This window comes from Akebia trifoliata, chromosome 16, assembly GCF_017979445.1.
Source record: "Akebia trifoliata isolate Shusen 1 chromosome 16, ASM1797944v1, whole genome shotgun sequence".
Taxonomy (NCBI): Eukaryota; Viridiplantae; Streptophyta; class Magnoliopsida; order Ranunculales; family Lardizabalaceae; genus Akebia; species Akebia trifoliata.
This window is the reverse complement of record NC_141390.1, coordinates 23,969,417-23,993,204: the sequence shown is the minus strand read 5'-3', so window position 1 is coordinate 23,993,204 and position 23,788 is coordinate 23,969,417. Positions and strand designations below refer to the sequence as shown.

Sequence of the window (23,788 nt, the reverse complement as noted above, 5' to 3'; positions counted from 1 at the left end):
CTTATTTAATGGAACCGACCTATGTTGGTTCGGTTCTAAATTGACCTAAAACCGAACCAAATTGCACCCCTAGTTTGCACATCAACCCACTAAAAATCACAAATTGAGTAAAAAATATTGACCCATGTTGAACCTTTCCATAAGATTCAAAACAAATCTATATAATATACAATAGAAATAATCAAATTGAACTCTTCAAAGAAGATATATATAAGAAGAAGCTAAGGTGATTTAGCAAACAAGGTCTTATGGCAAATCAAGAGGTGAAGTTGTTGGGATTTTGGGTAAGTCCTTTTGTTTTCAGGATCCAATGGGCACTGAAACTGAAGGGAATAGACTATGAATACATAGAAGAGGATATTTTGGTTAAGAAGAGTGATCTGTTTCTCAAGGCCAATCCAATCCATAAGAAGGTTCCAGTTCTTATTCACAATGGGAAACCCATCGCGGAATCCGCCATTGTTCTTGAATACATCGATGAGACGTGGAAGCAAAATCCCATACTGCCCGAAGATCCTTACGAACGAGCCAAAGCACGCTTTTGGGCTAAATTTGCTGAAGAGAAGGTGAGTGAGTGTTGGTTCCTTGTATTATTAATTTTTTGACATTAGATTTTTTGCTTTTACGACCAAGATTTATTGTTTCTTATGAGTCAAGTAGGGTTGTCAATGGATCGGATCAAGGTTGATTTGGTACCGATCGAATAAGTATCATATTGGACCCTTATCAGATCGGATTTATTATCGGAACTCAATAATAAGATCTAGATCCGATCCATTAACAATCAGATCCGATCACGGTTTTATATACAAAATCTAAATAAACCCCGCACATCTTTATATAATTTATATACATTCTAAAATATTATAGAATCGGGTCATTATTGGATCGGGGCATGGTTGATACATATCCGATCCAATAAGATATCGGATCGAAGCCTTATTAGAATTCAAAACCCGAAGTTATCGGAACGGATCGGATTTCAGACTTATCTGATCCATTGATAGCCCTAGAGTCAAGTTGCCCCAACCCTATTATGACAGGGTCTTGTTAATGTGTGTCTTAGGGCACACGTTAAAGTGCAATAAATACACCTAAAAATTGAAATTTATACCCAAAAAACCCTTTTAAAAAATCTTTTTCTTAGCAAAATATCCTCAATGCTTATTCCCAAGGTGTATTTATTACAACTTAGGCACACATTAATAAGACCCTAATTATTATTATTATTAGTGATTGCAATACATTGTCATAGTGGACAATATTTTTTTTCTATAACAAAGAAACGATTATGACATGAAAGGAAATAAAAAAGAAGAGGAAGGGAAGAAGTGCAATGATAATTGACAATAGCCAACCATCGATTTCTTTATCGATAACTCTTTCACTCTCATATCCTATCCCTTTGGAGTTTAATAGTTTTTCTTGCTTTAATTAAAAATCCCAAATCAAAGAATTTCTTTAAGGAATGGAAAGGAGGTGTTATCATTAAAAAGTAGAATGGTTGTCGACAACCCTAGCACTAAACTTATTTGGATTTCTCTAATCTTCAATCACTTCAGACGATAGCGGCCAATTTGTACTTGAGATGAGAGTAAAAACACACATTTTCTAGGGATTAGTTGAAGTTTCTTAGAGATCTATTTTGAACCTTGGTCTTCATCTTTTAGGCTTATTTTTAAACATATATATAAATATTAATATAAACACTATTTACCATAATATAATCTTAATGCATTTCTATTCATTTTTCCGAACTATTTTATCAAGTTTTCTCGAAGCTTTCCTGTATCAAATCCATGATATGTGGACCGGTGATTTGGGCAACTAAATGATTTCGCCATTTTCTATTATAATCATGCAATTTCAACTCTTGTTTTTGTTTTTGTTTTTGTTTTTTACTTTTATTTATTATTATTATTATTATTTATAACTTTGTTTTGCCTCTCACTCCAAAATGAATGGTCTAGATTGAATCAATGAACCCTTTATGTAGCAAAGACTAGTTATTGAAACTCCGAGAGAGTTGCATGTTCGATACCCAGTATGAGCAATATTTCCTCGGGGTCACCTGCTTCCCATTGCACACGCCTGGGGGAGCGATCCATGTGCCTTGGCTCTGACCTAGCTCATCCGGTCCCCCTAATTGGACATAAGTCTAGACATCCTATTATAAATAATTAAATAATAATAATAATAAAAAAGAATAGTTATTGATATAATCTTGGTTAATTTTGTGACAGTTAATATATCCTGCATACACTGCTATGTGGTCAAAAGGGGAAAAACGAGACACGGCTATAAATTTAACCATGGAGTCTCTTGCAATTCTTGATGGAGAGATCAAAGGGAAGAAGTTCTTTGGAGGAGAAACAATTGGGTATTTGGACATTTTGTTAGGTTGGGTTCCTCATTGGTTGGATGTGTGGGAGGAAGTTGGTTGCTTCAAGGCTTTGGACCCAATCAAATTTCCCAACTTAAACTCTTGGATGAAAAAATTTTTCAACTTTCCCATAATCAAAGAGTGTCTACCTCCGCGTGATAAGATGGTAATTTATTTTCACGGTCGTAAAGAAATTCTAGGTAGTCCCTTTGAGTAGTGAATTAGAACATTTGTCTGGCATTAAGAGTATTATAATAATGTGCATGAGATGCACTGCATCATCATTTTTATACTTCAGCTTTAATAATATATAGTTTCCATTATCTCTCTTTTTCGGGTTGATTAGACAAATCATGTATATGCCTTTATTCCCCACTATCTAAAGCATGAATGAACTCATATGTTCACACTCAATCCTGACTCATATCTTCGTAATTTGTTTATGGCATTTAAAAACATGATCTCATGCGGGAGATGGAGAGGACAAATTTTTAAGTACGTTAAAAAAAATTAAAAAAGATAAATTTTGATTGTTAAATTTTAATTTTAAATTTGAAAGATTATTTCGAGTTCAGTAGCCGTCCATTTTCAAAATATTGTATCAAATCCAATATATATATATATATTTGGTGCGTGGAGTAGGAGTTTTTCCATGAAATCTAGAGGGTTGTTGGCTTTTTTGCTTCAAAAGAAAGTGACAAAAGCAAGAATTAACCTAACAAACATGGTTAAAAGCGGCTCACAACTCAAAAAGCAGGAAAAAAAAGTCATAATTGAAAGACCAAAATCTCAACACGTATGGAATTGAAAGAATATAGAACACTTTCTTTATATGATGATATTTGTATTTCCAGCACCATGGGCTTCACTTGTAATATACTCACCGAAATCACTCTCTTAGCCTATCTCTGGCCAAATGACTCCGTTCTCCAACAAAGTGGTTTTTGGATCAACAATTTCAAGTTAATTTTTAGAAAAGTACTTGAACTTATATTTTGACTAGTTTTGATATTGGGGTTTTAGAGGGAATTGAGTATTCTTTAAATGCTTCAAACACTCATTAGTTTGCTCTAATGAAAATGCGAGTTAGAGTAACTCCAACGCAGTACCCTTCCCTATACTCATCAGCTCCCAACTTGACTCCTAACATAGAACCTTTTTTTTTTTTTTTTTTAAAAGGTCTCGGCAGATTCGATACCAAAAATTGGTACTCCCTTGAACTTACCCATTTTTTGGAGGGAAAAAAAATCTTACCGTTACCTAGGTAGGTGATCGAATGTTGGTGTAGGAAGAGTAGACTTCCGACCATTGAATCCATCTTTCTTTAAATTAAAATCCTAAAAGATGAAATCTCCATTTTTATCCTTCATTGAGCTCCAAAGTACCGATCTGAATCCATAAATTGATTCACAGGTTTCTCTCTCGCTCTCTTTCTATTGGTTTTCGTTTCTCGGGTAAGAAGAGAAAAGGAAGGGTTTTTTAATTGTAGGTTGTTTCATTGACACCCCAACAGTTACCATCTCATCCCTTTAGCTGCTGTGATTTTTAATGGAACAACTTATTTCATCTACACCCTAACATTTACTTATTTTATCCTTAGTTTAATTGTTTAGATTGTTTCATTGACACCCAACATTTATTCATCTCATCCCTTTAGTTGCTATGATTTTTAATAGAATGGGTTGTTTCATCTACACCCCCAACATTTACTCATTCACCCATCCCTTTAGCTACTGTAAATTAAAAAATATATATATTTAAAAATTTATAGGTAGGACTTATGGGTAGCATGATTGGAGTAACTACTTCATAAATCCCCATAATAGCAACCCACTATACCCAAAAAGCTGATTTATGACTATGGGTATTGGGTGTTGGGTTGGAGTTGCTCTTAGTGTCTTCTTCACAAATTAAAATTATTATTCTTTATGGGTGAACTTTGAGAAGAGAGTTCACTTTAAACTTGAACATATAGTATATATGGAAACTTGAATGTCATATAATGAATAATGATAAACTGACACACATACACAAAAAAAAAAAAACTCAAATATACTTAACTAACGTGAAATGTATATAGAATCATATATTATTTTCCTTGTCTATCTTGAGATAAAAATCTATGATTCTGTGCACATGCCACATTAGTTGAGTATGTATGTTTCTTCGTTTGTTTTTAGTCAGTTATCACGACTCTTAAATTTAAAAGGTAGGAAAGCATTCAACCATCGATAATATAAAAATCAACAATGAAATAAATCGATTCTAAACACTTGTGGGATAAATAAAAATATTGGTTCTAGTTCGCATCAGTCCGGTTCCATTTAGATCCGACTCTAATCTGGTACAAAAAGTGAAGGGGTTCTTTAGTAGAGGTTGAAGATAAAGGGCATTTCGATAATTTATTTTACTCTCTTATAGAAGACCTTGGGTCAAGGGGGCACGATGTCATCATTTTTGAAACACAGTGGCTATCTCTGATATTGACTAAAACATAGTGAGGCATTTCTAAATCTATGACGTGTAACGTTTCCATGTTTACTAACCTCAAACTACGTTTGATACACAAACGTACGACTTGGCACACACAGCAGCATTAGAAGAATCTCTAGGAATTATCTCTCCATCTCAACTGTACGTTTGATTTTCTCCTTCAAACGTCGTTTGAGACTAGCATTTTCATGATAAGGTGTAGTAGAGAGAGAGAGAGACTGAGACGCTCTTCGATGCTTGAAGTTATGGCTTCGAGCTCCTCCTCTCTATTTCCTACTTTTCTCTGCAACAATGGCGGAAATTCCCGCCAAAAATTCATGGTTCCTGCAATATTCAGCATCAAAAGGAGGATGAGAACTTCCATCAGAGCGGTAGTAGCACAGAATGCGTTGCAATATCGGAAACTCGGGGATTCAGACCTTCACCTAAGCGAAATTACGATTGGAACGGTAACTTTTCTCAATCTGAATTTTTTTTTTTTCATAATTTGCTTCTTGTACGAAACAATTTTGGATTTCAATATGTAATTCGATTCCGAAATCCGAATGCCAATTAAATGTAATTCGGACACTATCATTGTATGTGCGTGTGATATACGCACACACAGTGTCAGGTTTTTTTTTTTTGTTGAATAATAGATGGTTTTTGGTTAAAGATCTTGTTTCTGTGTAATTTAGTTCTAAAAACGATATTTATGGAATGAAAATGAGATTTTTTTTTTGGATGTTCTAAGCAATAATGGGTATTTGAAAACTAATTTTCTTTTTTTAGTAAAGTAGATAGTAGGGACACTTAAAGGAGTTAACTTTCAGGTCTGAATGGGCGTGAAACTATGGTTTCTTGCAAGTCTATAACCATGTTTTGCTATGTTCTTTACACTGTGAACCGAAATTAGTACCTTGGTGACCTGGCTATGCCTATTTATAATCCTCTGACTTCATCATCCTTTGTCATTGTTTATCGTGAGTCGGTTCCCTATTATGCGAAAACATTGAATGTAGTTATACCAATTATAAATAATCCCAAATGGGTGTTGGATTGATTTGCGCCTGGTTCGGAATCAAAATAATGAATCAGAGGATGTGGCATCATCTTGTTATCTTTGTGTCAAGAAAAACAATATGGCAGAGTAACTGATTTATATGTTGATGAAAAGGGCCCAATGCAAAAATGAAAAAGAACAGAAAGAGAGAGAGAGAGAGAGAGAGAGAGAGAGAGAGCAAGTTGGGTCATTGAAACTGTTTGAATAATTTAAATTTAGACTTAGCATACTATTCACAAATATATACTTATTTTGCACATATTACCCTTCAGAAATGTCATGGTTTTAATCCATAATATTAAAAAACCATTAATTTTTTTATTTTTATTTTTTGATTGTTGTCTAATTTACCAATGTTTGATTGACAAACCCAAACTATGCTCAAACTCTTCCTGTACTGTATTAATGCCATACACCGAATTGCTAACTATAGTTAGGTTGACAGCCGGTGTAAAAGTAGGGCCTAACTTAATAAGGATTCAAAATTTTCGAATGATTTTTACACATCATGACTAATGGAAACTGTATCGTCTCATGAAAAGCAATAAGAAGTAAAAGAGATTGGGACTCTTTTTTAACATTTTCAATGGACTGTTGATGAAAAAATTCCTGTGCAACTTAATGTAAGAAAAGTGTTGATGCAACTAACAAGACGGAAAATCAATTGCAAGAGGAACGATTGAAGCGTGATAAATCACTACCCTTAAAAGTATATCGCGCCCCACAAAGATTGTATCTCGGTGCAATTGGTATAGCGAAATACCCTCCAGGGTACAACAATTGGAATCCCAAACCAAACAAGCACTTACAATGGTTGAGAAAGTCAAATAGCTCAGATTGCTCCTTTTGAAGAAGATGAGAAGAAAAGTAAATTTAGGGCAACTCAAGAAAAGAAGAAGAGAAACCAGAAAGATTTTGTGTGGCTATAGGGTTAGATAAATTCGTTTTTATAGATCAAGGGTTTGACCACCCCATGTCAATCCAATTAATTTAATTAAAACGGTAAATTAACGACTAGATTAAAACGTTCTAATTGCTAATTAACACAACGACTAAATTAAAATGGTTTAATTAATTAAAACAAATGGATCGGAATTGAAACGGTTTGAATCAAATAAAATCTGGTTTAAAAATAATTCTTTGATTAGCAAAAACGAGTCAATCCCACACACACACATGAGACTAGAAAGAGAGGATTTGCACCCCCCTTGCATGTACACACATTAAGGTTTTCGGATCAACGGATCCAAATTCCAATTGGAACCTTGGGTTCTCCTCTTGGCCCCCATGCGTGCTTGGGCCTCCTATCCTTTCTAACCTTACCATACAAGTAAAACAAGATAGTATATAAAGACATAGCTAGTCTTTCTCATAGTGAATGTGAGACTAAAGTTTTAGAGAACAAGTTAGACCCTCATCACTTGTGTGTTGGATATACCCAGTATAGTTAAACAAGTAAAAAGTTACTTCTGTGTTTGATAACACCAAAATAGATAAAAGCTAAGAGTACACCACTTTGTAACCAAAATGGCTAAAACCACTTTGTATTTGAAAATCTTAAAATAGTTAAAATTACAACACTTAACTCCATTTTTGTTTCTAGCACTTTGTCCCCAACACATAGACACACACACATAACCAAACTGAAACTAATATATTTTTTCTTCGAGTATAAACTTCTCAATCACATCCTCACTATTGTCTGAAACAATCAATACCTCTCAAATTATATTGCTGAACTTCTGGACTAAAATTCAAGATCTAAAGTGGCAGACTTGTAAAATTGGTCAAAATAGCCATAGCCATGGAAAATCACAACGAAATAAGTCATAGAACACTTAAATTTGCATAATGGCTAGAAATTTGCTGTGGAAATGCATCCTTAGTTTCGAGCTTTCGGATGTTCTGAAAGTAATGGTCTTTCTGTCTTATTCCTTTAGATGTTTATACTATATACCTTTGAAAATGGGCATTTTAAAATTCTTTTTCATGATCTATGGTCAAATGCATTTTTTTATATTTAGTTTCCTTGCTTGTACGCTGGGATAATTATGAGTCTTCTTACAGTATATGAACATATCAGTTCCTGTCACGGTTTTTAGGTGTTTTGAGAACTGAGAATATTATTGATATCCAGTTGAATTTATCAGTTTTTGATGGATGTTTTATCTGTAAAATTTCAGATGACATTTGGGAAGCAAAATACAGAGAAAGAAGCTCATGCTATACTTAGTTATGCTTTTGAAAATGGCATTAATGCTTTAGATACTGCAGAAGCAGTAAGTTTTCTTATTCAATCTTTCAATATTCTTTCATCTCTTTATCAAGGTTTCACATCATTTGAAATCTAACCTGTACTGGCAGATTAAAATTCAATCTTTTAATGGTTCCATATCACCAAACAAAATTACCTTTGGCATTCATATGGTGAAATAGGATCATGATGCCTGCCCCATTATATGCGATAAGGCATATATAATAAGGGTATCATCTCTTTTGTATTTTCTTAGATTGGAGAAATTCATTACTTATTATTATTATTTTTTTTTTAACTCATTACTTCTTTTAATATTTTCGATATTTTACCTATAAAAAAAAATTTATTACTTCTTTAGTAGCTAGATGGAACTTTGTCAAATATGTGGAATATCTGTTTGGTTCAGAATCAATTCATTTTGTGGTGCTCTGTTTGGCAATCTGTTGGCCCTTCTTTTACAGTGTGAAAGTCATAAGACCGGGAGTATTGACAAGACAATGACAACAAAGATATTTAATCACAAAACTTCTGTGTCATTCACATAGGAAGACTCTCTTTTTATATATGCTAGAGCATTCTATACAAGGAATGTTTATAGCTACAATATCCCCAAGATTGGTTTTCTATACTAGGAAGGTTTACAATTACAATATTCCCAAGATTAGATATTAGAATTGATTTCCTTAATCACAGGCAATCTCACAACTCAGCAAATTATCTCCCTTAATCATAGACAATCTCACAACTCAGCTTATTTTAGGATCTTATTTTATCTCACCAGAATTAGCTCTAATACCACCCCTCAAATTGATGTTGGTGAATCAACCAACAACAATGTGTCAACTAAGAACTGATGTTGGATCTTGGTCAAGGCTTTTGTAAAGATATCGGCAATTTAAAAGTCTGTCGACACATGAGGCAAGGCAATGATGGAATCATTATAAGCTTCTCGAATGTAGTGACAGTCCACCTCAATGTGTTTAGTCCTCTCATAAAGTACAAGATTTTCTGTAATCCATATGGCACTAGTATTATCAGCATGCAAAGAAGTGGGACCCAATTGAGGGAATCCTAATTTAGAAAGGAGCCGTTGAAGCCAAACTATTTCTGAACAAGCAGTGGACATAGCTCGATATTCCACTTCAGTAGAAGATTTTGAAACTCTTTCCTGTTTCTTACATTTCCATGATACAAGAGCATTGCCTAGATACATGCATCACCCCATTGTGGATCGTCGAGAATCTAGACACCCTGCCCAGTCAGCACTGTAGGCTTTAAGTTGTAGGGAAGAGCCATATGAGTAAAACAAACCACGTTCCGATGTGCCTCGTAGATAGCGAATGATCCGTTGGATAGCAGCGAGATGAAGATGTCGAGGCTGTTGCATAAATTGACTCATCAAATTAACTGTTTATGAAATATCCAGTCTAGTGATCGTCAAGTAGATCAAGCTCCCAACTAACTGCCTATATATTGTAGGATCAGAAAGGAGTTCTCCATCGGTTTCACTGTGTTTGACATTAATTTCGAGTGGTGTATTGACTGGAGTGGAATTCTCAAGATGAGCTAGAGCAATAAAGTGTTTGGTATATTTGTGTTGATTTATAAAAATCCCTTGAGTTGAATAATGCACTTCAAGGCCTAGAAAATATGTGAGTCGACCAAGATCCTTCATGTGAAAAGAGGAGTGCAAAGAAGCTTGTAACTGTCGTATTCCTATTGTGTTAGTCCCTGTGATGATGATGTCGTCCACATAGATGAGGAGAAGAGATACCATTTGCATAACGGCGAAGAAACATAGAAGGATCAGTTGTGTTTTGGAGAAAGGAAAATTGATGAAGAGTCTTCCGAAACTTTTCAAACCAAGCTATTGGTGCTTGCTTAAGCCTGTAAAGAGATCGATGAAGATAACATACACTAGATGTAGAATTATTGGGGACACCTGGAGGGAGTTTCATATAGACTTTTTCTTTAAGATCGCCATGTAAGGATGCTTTTTCAACATCCATTTGAAAGAGAGGCCAAGACTGAGAAGCTGCAACAGCAAGCACTGTACGGACAATGGTCATCTTAGCCACATGGGCAAATGTCTTCTCATAATTAATCCCATACTCTGGTCGGTTCCCAAGAGTGACCAAGCGAGCTTTATAATGATCCAAGGAGCCATCAGGTTTGAGTTTAACAGAATAAACCCATTTGCAGCCTATTGATTTATGACCAACAGGACAAGGCACAATATCCCATGTATGATTCCTTTTGAGTGCTTCCAATTCTTCTTGCATAGCTTGTTGCCAACATTGGTGTTGTATGGCATGTGAATATGAGGTGGGAATATAAGTGGGAGGATAACGTGGTAAAATAGATAAGCGATCAGGGGGTTTAGAATGACAAGTGGATCTTCGAAGAAGAGGAGTTTCAAGACTTGGATTAAGAGGTGGAGAAGATTCATGGGTAGGATCTGTTTCTGCATTAATTATTGTTTGACCTCATCGCTCATAAACCATCCCAGGTTTAAACCTTGTAAAGGTGGAAGAATCCATGTTGAAGTCATGAAGATAAGAATAAGAGTGAGGAGAAGTTGAACTATGCTGTGTTTGAAAAAAAAATTGGTTTTCAACAAAGACAACATTACGGGATATGCGAATGCGACGAGCAATTAGATCATAACAGAGAAAACCTTTTTGATTCGTGGCATACCTGAGAAATGCACATCGAGCAGCTTGGGCAGACAATTTGTTTATTTCTGGCATAGGTAAATGAACATAACATACAGAACCAAAGGTATGTAGATGATTATAGTCAGGATTAATTTTATGCAATCGAAAATATGGAGATTGATGTTGAAGGATAAAAGAAGCAAGTCTATTAATAAGATGTACGGCTGTAGAAATAGCTTCTACCCAAAATTGAGAGGGTACCGAGGCATCAAGAAGTAAGGTGTGAGTGATGTCCAAAAGGTGCCGATTTTTTTCTTTCCGCAACTCTATGTTGTTGGGGAGTGTATGGACAAGTTCGTTGAGAAACAATTCCTTCATTTTGAAGGTGATTTCTAAAAGGATGAGATGTATATTCACCTCCAGAATCAGATCGGAGAATTTTAATGGATGTGGAAAACTGATATTTTACTCAGGCTGAAAATCGTTTAAATGCATCAAAAGCTTCAGATTTAGAATGCAAAAAATAAATCCATGTATATCGACTATAATCATCCATAAACGAAACAAAATATCGGTGATGAGAATGTGAGGAAACAGGAGCCATTCCCCACACATCATTATGAATAAGGTCAATGCAATTTGTAGAAATGTCATTATGAGTTGGAAAAGGAAGAGTTGCTTTTAGCCATTTTGCAACTATCACAATTAAATATTGAAACATCAAGAAGAGAAATAGACTCTTTATTTAAGAGCAAACCAGACTTCAACATGAATAATAACTTTTTGGCATTAGGATGCCCCAAACGTTTATGCCACAACTGAGATAAATTATTGGAGGTAGGACAAAATAACGAAGAAAATGATTTATTCCTGGGATAGCTAGACAAGGTCAGAGGAAACAATCTTCCACATTTAGTTCCCTTCCCGATCACCTTCCTCAAGTCCTGATCCTGCACAATGCAACCAGATTTAGAAAATGAGACTTTACAGTTGTTATCAACTAATTGTCCAACAGAAACAAGATTCAAAGTCAAGCGTGGTGTATGAAAAACAGTTATCAATGGCAAAGTATGAGGAATATCACCAATTGCTTTTACTGGCAGTTGTTCTCCATCAGCTGTGTGGATTTTTAAATTTCCCACATATGGTTTCACATTGGTGAGATGTGCTGAGGAAAAAGTTATGTGATTGGAAGCCCCTGAATCAGCATACCAAATGGATGAAGATGTATTGTTACCTGTGAGGTCGATAACAGAAAATGCAGACTGAATTGTTTGTTGAACTACCTCTGGAGTTAAAGCACTAGAAGATTGAGATGGTTGTGGAGGCATATGAGCAAATGAAGAGCCCTCCATGGCTATAGAATTAAAGGCCCGTAATATTCGATTTTGAGGTTGTCTGCGACAGTTTGCTATCAAATGGCCAGGCTTCTTACAGTAGTTGTAGAATTTTTTTTTACAGTGATTGGCGATATGCCCTTATTCCTTGCAAGTATAACATTGCGTGTTGCTTAGATCCCTTCCTTTAGCTTGAGTTACATAGGCAACATCTAGTGTATTGGAGCCTATTCCCTTTTGTTCAATTGCTGCCTGGGTGAAACATCATTGTTCTTCTCGAAGTAGCTCACTAAAACCAATATCCAATGATGGAGAGTGGTCTCGATTCATCAGATTTGACCAAACAGATTCAAATTATTTTCGCAATTTCATCAGAAACTGATCTCTTTGAGTTATTTCATGTACTTTTTGAAGAGTTGGTGGCCCCTCACCTGAGATAGTAGCATAAACCAGTTCTTTATATTCAGTCCAAAGATTTATGAACCCAGAATAATAGTCTTGAATGGATATATTCCCTTGGGAATATTCGGATATGTTCAACTCAAGCTGAAACCTCCTGGCCAAGTTTTCTTGATTGTAAATCTTCTTTAGATAATCCCACATTTCTTTAGTGGGTTGATAGGACCGCAAATTGAGGACAATATGAGAATCGATTGAGCTTAAAATCCAGCTAATGATCTTGGCATCGCAAGACTCCCATTGAGTAGATTCAGCATTTTTCGTCACCACATTTGGTTTGGAAATTGATCATCCGTGTGTCCCCACAGTTCCTTTCCCTTGACGAACATGCGAAATTGAAACTCCCAAGAAAAGTAATTCTTCCTATTCAATTTAATAGGCAAAATCTCTGATTTTTCTGACAGTTTAAAAGTCTCAAAAGAGAAATCAGAAAAAAATTCAAAAAACCAAATGTACACAGATATTGATGAGTACAAACTGAGATACTATCACCCAAATGCTGAAACCTATAGCAACAAGATACCACCGTTTTCGCTGTGATGTATGAAATTGAAGAAAGCCTAGAACCTCCTCTAGATCTGACCAAGCTCTGATACCATGACAAGACAATGAAAACAAAGCTATTTAATCACAAAACTTCTGTGTCATTCACATGGGAAGACTCTTTTTATATATGCTGGAGCATTCTATACAAGGAATGTTTATAGCTACAATATCCCCAAGATTGGTTTTCTATACTAGGAAGGTTTACAATTACAATATTCCCTAGATTAGATATTTACAATTGATTTCCTTAATCACAGGCAATCTCACAACTCAGCAAATTATCTCCCTTAAACATAGGCAATCTCACAACTCAGCATATTTTAGGATCTGATTTTATCTCACCAGAATTAGCTCTAATAAGTATGCCCCTTGTTCCTTGTAAATTATTATCTCCTTTAATATGATCCCATTTGCTTGATTAGCCTAAAATAAATGGAGAGTCAAATTTCCTGATGAGAATTTGATTGCATCATAGAAGATTACAGTTGCACAATCCAACTACTCATCATGCCAAATAGAAGTTCACATTTACATCATCCACTTTGTTCATTTAATTGCTTTTTCTCTTTCTTGACAAATAAATTAATATATTTAATAAGAAACCAAATTGTTAGATTTCATGCTTGTCCCTGAAGAGAATCGGGTTACCTTTGTAGTCATGAGTGATGTTGTCCACCACAAATTTATCACCAAAGACTCAAATATTCTCTTAGGCATTGCAGATCCCTTATTATCTTATTGAATGACATTCATATAACCTATCTCAATGTAAATAAGAAACAAGAAGAAAAAGAAAAGAACAGGAAAATCTATACTGATTGTTTTCTGGGAGGTTACTAAACCCATTTGACATGCCTTGGTCTCAACAGATATCTTGTTGGATTCTTCTATTGGATACCACAATGAAGGCAACATTAGATGCCTCTAAGTCACAAAGCAGATAACTTGCTCAAAACGGTCACTGCTGCTACGGTTATTGAAGTCGAGGGTGATAGCTATTATTGGGTATCCGAACAAACTAGAGACTTCTGTTGAAGAAAACAAGATACATTAATGTGTTGTGGATTCCATGCAAACCCGGGTACCTGATAGCATGATGAAGATCAGAGACTCCTTCAAATAAGAGAGGGTTGACACTCTGGCTTCTTATCTATTTTAGCAAATATTGAAGCAGCACCGAAGAAAGCAGAATAGGTTTGACAATTAGCTTCCTATTCGGTGTAGCTAATAGTACAAACAGTATAGGTTTTGCACTTGGGCCTCATCCCAAAGATTTGGTAGAAGGCTTCAATGTCAGTGATGATGAATAGTGGAAATGACATCAAAAGATCCCTTCTATAATCTGATAAGTCATCTAACGCTAGGGGCCAAAGGTGGAGGATATTAAAATGGTCCCAAGTAATGTTGATGTCATTCTCTCGAAAAATCTCTGGTTGGATTAGATGTTGACGAGGTAAGCCCCAAACTCCATCTAAAGAGCACGCAAAACTGTTGCCATTAGATGCTGAGTGAAGTCACACCGATTAGAGATGAAATGCATTTTCCTATTTGTATCATCAACCCAGAAAATTGCAAAGTTGTGATTATAGTGACCACATCTTAGAAGTCAGTCAAGTATGAGAGCTGTCATCCATGAAGAAGCCAATTTTCTAGGTGAATCGATGGCCTCTCAAGGTAAGGATTCTACTCTCCAAAGACTTATGTAAGAGGAACTTAACTGAGAAACCAATGAAAGAGAGGATTTAAAAATAATCAGTTCTGATTTAAAATAACAACAATCATTGCTTCACGTCATTTTATTCCCATTTCAATGATTTAAAATATCTCAAATGAAGAGCCATACTTCACATGAATGATTTTACTTTCCACCTATTGTTCATCTATATTTGTTAACCTACAAGAATTCTTAGTTTTGATTTCCATCCAAATTCAGTTGTCTTGTAAGGAAATATCTTTAGTTTTATTTTTCACAATGCAACTTGGCCTTACATTGCTAGTCAACTACATTGACATACTTACATAACCTTTTCATTTCGTGGGTTATTTTGAAGTACCCGGTTCCACCAAAGAAGGAGACACAAGGAAGAACAGATCTTTATATTAGTGGCTGGCTCAAGTCTCAAGCCCGCGATAAGGTATTAAACGATCAATTAATAGCTGGTTATTTTTATGCTGTTCTTGTCTTGTAATTCTTCGTGTAACAATCCTGAGAATAGTATTATGATACACTAAACTAAATTTTGGATATCTTTCTAATCATGAAAAGAAATAACTATTGTAAAATAAAATTTATTGCATGAAAGGATTTTGTGGAGAAAAGCCCACACTTCATACCATGTATTTAATTGAATTCCTCAAATAAGTTGCATGACATAAGGCAACAAGTTCCAAAGTCGTAAACCTTCTGTTAATGTTATATGACGGTCAGTAAGTCTGTTTAGTAAGAAAAAAAGGTACAGAAGTTCGGTTGTCCATAGTGTTTTTAGGGAGTAACTTAGAAGCAGCCAGGCCGCTTAAAATTTTTGGAGGAACCCCCCTCATAACATGACATGTAGTTTTTTGTTTTATTTCATGCCCCTATTTTTCAGTTAATATTTGAGATACCTCCTTGGAGACAACACGTGTCATTAAGGGAGAGGGTTCTACCAAAATTTTGAAGTAGGATGGGCACTACAAAGTTTTTTCCTAGTTTTAAGAGCAGATTTGTTTTTTTTGTAATTTCTGTTTTGATCAATTAGCCAAAACTTAAAATTTGGATTCTACATAATTATCTGTATTTGATGTTTCAAATTCCAACACACACATTATATCATATTGAGAAAGGCGGTCGAGGGTGCCTACCAAGGAAGAAAACAATCAAGAACACCACTTCATGTACACTCATACCCCATCTGAAAAGAACAAAAAAAAAAAAAAAAAAAAAAAAAAATGGAAGAAATTCCTCAAAGAACAACACTTTGAGTTCCCAAAATAGTTTGGATGATTGAAACAAAAGAATTTGATGTCTAGTATGAGGTCATGCATCTCATTGTAGCCTTCCCCTTCTATTTCTCTCCTTATAATGGCCCCATAAATTCATGAAAGGGAGAAGCCTCCAAATACTTTCCTGGTGTACCAACTTCTAAAAAGATCATCAGTAATTGGCTTGAAAAGAAACCAATATATTCCAAATCGATTAAAGAAGGATCCCAAACAACTATTGCGAGATCACAATAGAGGAAAACATGATTACTGATTTGTCATTAGACTCATACATGGCAAAATATAATCAATATTTCTCTTACAATAGAGTAATTGATCAGCGGTAAGAATTCCATGTAAGGAATCATTCCAAGTGAAAATGCCACTTTTGAGATGATTTTGGTGCAACAGACTAAATCTGCTGGCCTGAGTAAAAGGATTTGATTATGAGCTGATTGGATCCTTGATCCTATAGACAATTTTGATCCACTTCAAGGGCGATCTTCCTCCAAACTAATTTATTTATTTTTATGATCGAAATACGAATTACATTCTCTAATATATGAAGCACTTTGATTCCAATGGTTTAGGAAAGATAGACTCCTAAATTAATTAAACTTCCTAAATTAATAAATAGAAAGAAACCTAAAATAATAAAACTCTACTTAACATCTAGACTATTAAATATATGCTACGTATCCTAAATAATAATAATAAATAATAAAAATAAATAACGTATCCTAACATGAGCAAATCAATATTCATTTGATTCATATTTTTATCTATTTGTTTATTTATTACTATAATCATCATTTGTGCCCCAAAATCTTTGTGATGACACCAGAGCACTGACTGGTATTGGTTTGAGCTGCTTTATGGTCAGGTTATTTTGGCTACAAAGGTGTGCGGTTATTCAGAGACATCAAGTTTTTTGCGCGATAGTGCAAAAGTTTTGCGAGTTGATGCTGCTAACATTAAAGAAAGTGTAGAGAAAAGCCTTAAGCGCCTCAACACTGACTACATTGATTTATTGCAAATACATTGGTCAGTTCCTTAGAACCAAATGCAAAATGTCTGTCCATATTATTCAGTTCAGAAAAGCATGGAAATTACATGTTTGACACATCTATTCATATAGTTTAGAAAATCTTGGGCCATTCGGTGTATTGATAGCCATCTATGCAAAATAAGGCTTCAGAACTCCGTAAACTGACCCAAATAAGATCCCAACACTGAGCCCAAAGACTTTGCTGAAACCTTGGGAAGAAACTTAGCTAAGTTGATGATCAATTTTATATTTTCCATGGTGGAAACAGAGTTTGTCTTGTGGTTTTCACTTAATTGGGTTCCAAGTGGGGCTTCATTTAGTTCAACCACTCAGGTGACTAGTAACATCAATTGATTATATAAAATTAACCATCATAACGAATGCCTTAGGGATTTCTGATTCAACAATTGAACCAATCAGCAATTGTACGTTGTAACTATCATATCCATGCATTCTTCATGAGATATGAAGTAAAAGAGAAAAGAAAATAAATTATGTTGAAATTGTTCCTCCATTCTACTCTATGTCCAGAGTCGCATATTTTTTTATTGAATTTATGTTCATATCCGCTTTCACTATCTCAATCCATGTTTTTTTGGGTTTGAACATGTCCTTCCTATCCACCTTTCCCAAAATTCCCTTAATATTTCTTTGAGTAGGTTTTGGGATCAGATGGTACTGTCTAAGTAAAGACTGAAAATGAGCAAGTTTAGGCTATGTTGGGCTCAAAGCTTATTGGTGGAGGCAAGAAACCATGGAAGCAATTTATTTTGCTTTCATGTGACTTTCCTTGTATTTATTATTTTCTACCAAATTTTCTTCAACTTGGCCCAAGTTGCTGCCAAAATCAATTAGGATTGCGAGTTTTGCCTTCTAAAATCAATTATAAACTGGAACTAGGATCTGTTGATAATTGTTGATGGAAATAAATCTCTGGAAAATGTAAGCTTTGGGCTTTCACCATGGTAAAATGTATCATGCCACTACTTGCCTAAAAGGTCTTTTCGAAACTACTGTTGAGAATTGATAGAATGGGTTCCAAGAGATAAGGGATTAGCTTTCCACACCAGTTTTTACTTGGTGTTTTTGGTGTATTGGTTAGGTTTTGTGTCAATGGTATCAAAGCCATCATCCAATCAGGTGCGCAAACCTCAGAAGGGTCGACCTGTCAAAAAGGCTACTTGGGGAGCCAAAAAGAAGGGTACTAGAGTGAAAACTTCTGTAGAGTGGACCACCGAGGATGTCAATGGAAGGGGTGGCCCAGGGAAATGGCTGCATGGAGGCCTCAAAATCAGGGTACCTCAGTGAAAGCCACCAGAGAGTAGCTGCCGCAGACGTCAGCTGTGGAGTGGGGTGGTGTGTTATGACCCCGAGAGATAAGGCTTAACAATTTGCACCATTACTACCTAGGTGCCTCTGGTGCATTGGTTAGGTTTTATCTGTATATTGTTAGAGCACAAACTTCTACCTTGTTCTCAAAGTAACACTACTTATAAGGTTGGTTGGAGTAGAATCACCCTATGGTTTATTACTCTCGTAATGTTGACATTAATTAGAAGTGCGCCAATGTTTAAGGAACAAAAAAGGAATTTTCTCCATGTCCCCCCCCCAATCTAGAATCTCAGTGAAGGCCTTGTAGATCAAGTAATTTCTTATCAACGCATCAAGATTAACAAGTGTTACTCCTAAACTTCTAAATTGAACCAACCACTACTAAAATTGATTGTTATTGGTGTAAATAGTAATAACCTCTTGCAAATAGAATTCTTCTTAGCCAAGTGGTAAGACATGTGGAGTGTTGTTCTCGTGTCCTAGGTTCAAACCCCTTTGAACCCAACTTCTTTTACTAACCACTAACCACTAACCCTATACTTATAAAAAAAAATTGTTAAAAATAAATAAAAATACTGTTCTATACATCATAAAACCCATTAAAATTTAATTTGCTAGTTTAACTTCCGCATTTCAAGTATTTTCAGGAGATTCAATCAATATAAAATAATCATCGTCTTAAACAATAGGAATTAGATCAATGGAATCCCCTACCTGAATTTCTGATTTCTATGCTTGAGAGTGTAAGCGTTGTATAAGTGATGCCTCAACTACTCTACTTTCATTTTAGTAGAGGCTTGAATATAGAGCATTCTGGGAATTCTTTCAAAAGGTCGATTGTGATTCTTGCATCTATTGATTGTGACACGTTCTATATTTGAGAAATTAATGTGCTTGAGGGCATTTCATTGTTCCATCATTCTAGATTTCTAAGTGTATTTCCCCACTCTGTTACATAATCAACACTTTCCATGTCTGGCACTGTGATTTTTTTAAAGGTTAATGAATATAATTGTGTGATTTGTGACTCAACTGATGTCTCTCTCCAATGGAAGCTTTGTTTGTGGTCATTTGGCTAGAAAGGAGCAGCCACTTCTGACTGTTGGTTCTTTTCTATATTATGAACTTTCCAAAGGAATTTCTTTTTTTTGAGGTATGATCCAATGCTCTGGTTTCTTTATCTGAGAACTTATATATTATTGTTTCAGGCCAGATCGCTATGTAGCCTTATTTGGTGAGTTTTCATACAATTCTTCAAAATGGAGGCCCAGCGTTCCATTTGTAGAGCAACTCAAGGCCTTTCAAGAACTCATTGATGAAGGAAAGGTAACATTCATCCATCATTGAATCTAAAACCTTGTTAAATTGTTGGTATGGATCTATCATTTTGGTGCCGAAAACCTAATTTTCTGGTTATTCATCTAGTAAAAGCAATTCTGTCAGATGTTATTTGGATTCTCTTGATATGATGTTTGATTATATTTTAACTTGATTAGCTACGTATTTCAGGTACGATATATTGGTGTATCAAATGAAACTTCGTATGGTGTAATGGAATTTGTTCATGCTGCGAAAATTGAAGGATTACCAAAGATTGTTAGTATCCAGAATAGCTATAGTCTGCTAGTTAGGTGTCGTTTTGAAGGTAAGTCCTCCATATAATTCTATGAGCATAAAACTACAAGAAAAAGAAATTTGAGAATGTATCCATTTCCTCGTGACATTTTGAGTTGAAGCCATAGCTCTACCATATATAACGTATCTGCTCTTATTATCTACATTCATGATGTCCATCGGTCATCCAAAGAACATAAATGTTCTTTGTTGACCTCTTCTACGAGAGTCCAACTAACCTTACTAACTTAGTAAGATTTCAACTCTTACTAAGGGTCGTTGAGCTCACCTTGTGGCATCCAAAAACATGATCCAATGCTATAGGTTATAAAGGACAAAAGTATATGAGCTTTGCTTTTTCTTTTTTTTTTTTCAAAAGAAGTTTACTTTTCACTGTTGAATTTTAATTTTAAATTTGGGAGTTCCGTGGAAGTTCGGTAACCGTCCATTTTCAAAACCTAGAATCAAATTTTTTTTAAAAAAATTTTTTTTTTTTTTTGGATCTTAGTTTTTTCCATGAAATCTACAGGGCTGTGGTGTTGGTTGCCAATTTGGTAATCCATTTGAGCTCAACGACCCTTAGTAAGGGTTGAAATCTTTTTTTTTTTTTTTTTTAATTGGTCCATTAAAATCTTACTAATTACTAAGGAAAGTATTTTTCCTCGTACAATGATATCTATTGATACCCACAACATTTTTTAGTGAATTTTAGCTACGTTAACAGATTTTAAATTCATCTTACTGCATTAAAATTGTGGTAAAAATTGGCAAGATGATGCCTTCTCCAATCCTTCGCCATGGTTTTGCTTAGTCTTGACAAGCTTGAAGGTTTTAATGAAACACAAAGATGAATCCTACTCACCATAAAGAGCGTGTAAATCTTTTCTTTTTTTAATGATTTTTCTCAATATTTCCATTAATGATCTCACAATTGTTCCAAGTTGTTGATAACTCAAAGTTGGTTATGTGCAGTTGATCTGGTTGAAGTATGTCACCCAAACAATTGTAACATTGGCTTACTTGCTTATTCTCCATTGGGTGCTGGATCTTTGAGTGGGAAATATTTGGATCCTAATTCCGAAGCTGCAAGGAAAGGAAGATTCAACATCTTTCCTGGCTACATGGAAAGATACAACAGATCCATTACCAGGGTATGTTTTCATTTGCTTGTTTCCATTGTATGCTAAGACTTATCCCTCCCTACCCCCACAAATATATATACACACAATAATAATTATCTTCACTATTATAATGAGAGAAGGGGGGTAGAAGTGGCTTGACACCTTTATATTTAAACTAGATTTTGCCCGTGTCCATGGCATAGGCATCCTCTTTAGGGTAAATTTTTTTGAGGTTAAAGAAGTAAAAGAGAAAAAATAATAAAAGGGTAAAAGAGAAAAGATAGTAAAGTGAGAGAGGTATTATTGAAAAATAGGATAAAAAAGAAAAAATAGTAAAATTGGAGGGATATTATTGAAAAAAAGGGAGAGATGAAAGACAATAAAGTTGAAGCGGGTTAAGAGGAAGACGATAACCCCACTCCATTGTAGTTGGAAAGGACATTTATCCCCTCACAAATTATAGCAAAGTGGGACGTACAATTGTTTTTTATTATATAAATTTAATATAGTCAAAGGCCATTTTGGTAAAAAACTAAGAAACTTGCAACCCTCGACCGTATAATCATATTGCTTAGTTTTCAAAATTACAAAAGCATCATTTTTTTACTTATAATCTTCAAAACCCCTTTAATAAAAATATTTCTTAGTGTGCATAAACTGGTTGAAGATTTTAATGCTGTGTGTTTCTGAATTTCAGGAAGCAACAGAGAAGTATGTTCAGTTGGCTGCAAAACACGGTCTTACCCCTGTTCAGCTTGCGCTGGGATTTACACGGGACTGTCCATTCATGACTAGTTCAATCGTAGGTGCAACTTCAGTCGATCAACTAAAAGAAGACATTGATGCATTTGTAACGACGGAGCGGCCTTTGCCACCTGATGTCATGGAAGGAATCGAAGACATCTTCAAGAGATACAAAGATCCAGCAATTCTTTGAGTGAACTAAGTTTTACAAACTTGGACTCTAATTCAATTCTTTTCTCTTTTAATGGTTTTGTGCTCCTTTTTTAATGCGAAGATCTTTCGGGGTTTGAGCTCGAGGCTTCTCGTTGGTTCTAATGCCAAGTGATATGTATATCAATATATCAAAAAGTACGTTAGTGTTAATGGTGTTGAAAGTTATTCCTTCTCTCTTTGGGTCGAGTGATTTTTTTGCCCCTACAGTGCTGGCAGACTCTTCAGTGCGTGTCACGTCAAGCATAAAAGGGTAGTATTATTACTCACAAGGGTAATTTTGTAAATTAGGGATATCATTCGATACCATGGTTTAAAACTCGGTTTCACGTCTCGTCTCATCCATGTCTGATACCAAGTCGTCTCAGACGAGTTTTTCAATATGGTTGAGACTGTCTCGTCCAAAAATTTAAAAAATGAATGTGAGGTACTAAATCTCGTTCTAAAAATTGACTTGTGCGTCTATCTCGAGATGATTCGGTCGGTACATCTCGGTCTCGGACGACGAGTTTTGAAACCATGTTCAATGCACGTATGTTCATGTGATTGGTAGATCCCGGATATTTGTGATCAAAAAAAAATTTCCGTCATAAGTCATAACAATTTTACAGAGATATACCTTCCAAATGCCCATATCTAGAGAATTTCTAATCCGACCATTATAAAATTGTAATATAGAGCTGCTATTGTCAAACCAATTTTTATTGATGCCACACCAATTGAGTATAATTCTATGTAAAAGAATTGGTGTGGTATTAGTAAAAGTTGGTATGTTAATAGTAGTTCTCTTTATAATATCATCAACAAATGAACGATTCAGATCTGTAAACAGGAGATATTTCCTAGTATTTTTTGTCATTTCCAAAGACATTTATGTTGTTTGAAAAGAGTTCATCTATGAACTACATGGTTCTTAAACTCGGTATTTGGTCTCGTCTCGTTCAGCTCTAATACCTAGTTGACTCGGACGATACATCTCGTCTTGTTCGACATTGAGACAATGGTTTTTAATCATTTAAAAAATCTGAAAAATTCAAAGAAAAATTCATAAATGATTCCTATTAAAAAATGAACCTAAAAAAATATATATATAAAATTAAATTTTTTTTCATAATATACCTATCAAAATAAATAAAGTAAATATTTACAAGTCTTTCTTCCATGAACATATTGGAAATTAATCATGGATCTTGAACCTGAACCACAGAGATTAAATCACCACCATTAAAATCTAGAAGAAACATATTATTCATCTGTGATGATATTTATAATAATCAAACAAATGAGTAAAACAAATTCATATAGATCAATCCAAAATTAATGATTTTAGCAAGTATTTTTTTTCTTTTATTTAATGCTTTTTGGCAAATGGGGACCTCCATGAATTGTCCTTCTCTAGTTGCTCTCTATAATTTCAATATCTAAATTAAGATAAACTAACACAAAATTTATTGAAACGTGAAAATAAAATAACCAAAACCACTTGCACCGATGCACCTACCAAACAAGCTCAAATCCAAGATAGATAAAAAACCACAAAAATCACTTGGGATTGTAAATTTAATAAGAAACCTAAAGACTTAA

At 34.8% G+C, this 23,788-nt stretch overlaps 2 protein-coding genes across 3 annotated transcripts; both read left to right on the top strand.

The window, feature by feature from the left end:
• The first annotated feature begins 231 nt into the window (after positions 1 to 231).
• On the top strand, positions 232 to 2,694 carry LOC147382981 (glutathione transferase GST 23-like). The gene is made up of 2 exons (XM_086428750.1): positions 232 to 566; positions 2,244 to 2,694. The coding sequence occupies exons 1-2, from the start codon at positions 249 to 251 to the stop codon at positions 2,598 to 2,600; spliced, it is 675 nt and encodes a 224-aa protein (XP_086284876.1). The 5' UTR covers positions 232 to 248; the 3' UTR covers positions 2,601 to 2,694.
• A 2,391-nt stretch (positions 2,695 to 5,085) lies between these two features.
• LOC147382980 (NAD(P)-linked oxidoreductase superfamily protein) lies at positions 5,086 to 22,379 on the top strand. 2 transcript variants are annotated; one of them, XM_086427769.1, is made up of 8 exons: positions 5,086 to 5,325; positions 8,102 to 8,197; positions 15,226 to 15,309; positions 17,019 to 17,179; positions 19,724 to 19,841; positions 20,025 to 20,160; positions 21,102 to 21,280; positions 21,948 to 22,379. In XM_086427769.1, exons 1-8 carry the CDS (start codon positions 5,110 to 5,112, stop codon positions 22,185 to 22,187), a joined length of 1,230 nt encoding a protein of 409 aa, XP_086283895.1. In that variant the 5' UTR covers positions 5,086 to 5,109; the 3' UTR covers positions 22,188 to 22,379. The 2 variants fall into 2 exon arrangements, with proteins under 2 accessions (XP_086283895.1, XP_086283896.1); XM_086427770.1 differs by lacking the exon at positions 5,086 to 5,325 and adding an exon at positions 7,600 to 7,829.
• The last annotated feature ends 1,409 nt before the right edge of the window (positions 22,380 to 23,788 follow it).

What these genes read in the sequence shown, in the direction of transcription:
- LOC147382981 (XM_086428750.1), top strand. Translation starts at nt 249, where the DNA reads ATGGCAAATCAAGAGGTGAAGTTGTTGGGATTTTGGGTAAGTCCTTTT. An exon ending in CTAAATTTGCTGAAGAGAAG is followed by an intron (nt 567 to 2,243) that starts GTGAGTGAGTGT and finishes ATTTTGTGACAG; the next exon opens with TTAATATATCCTGCATACAC.
- LOC147382980 (XM_086427769.1), top strand. Translation starts at nt 5,110, where the DNA reads ATGCTTGAAGTTATGGCTTCGAGCTCCTCCTCTCTATTTCCTACTTTT. An exon ending in CTTTAGATACTGCAGAAGCA is followed by an intron (nt 8,198 to 15,225) that starts GTAAGTTTTCTT and finishes GTTATTTTGAAG; the next exon opens with TACCCGGTTCCACCAAAGAA. An exon ending in GATTTATTGCAAATACATTG is followed by an intron (nt 17,180 to 19,723) that starts GTCAGTTCCTTA and finishes TTATTGTTTCAG; the next exon opens with GCCAGATCGCTATGTAGCCT.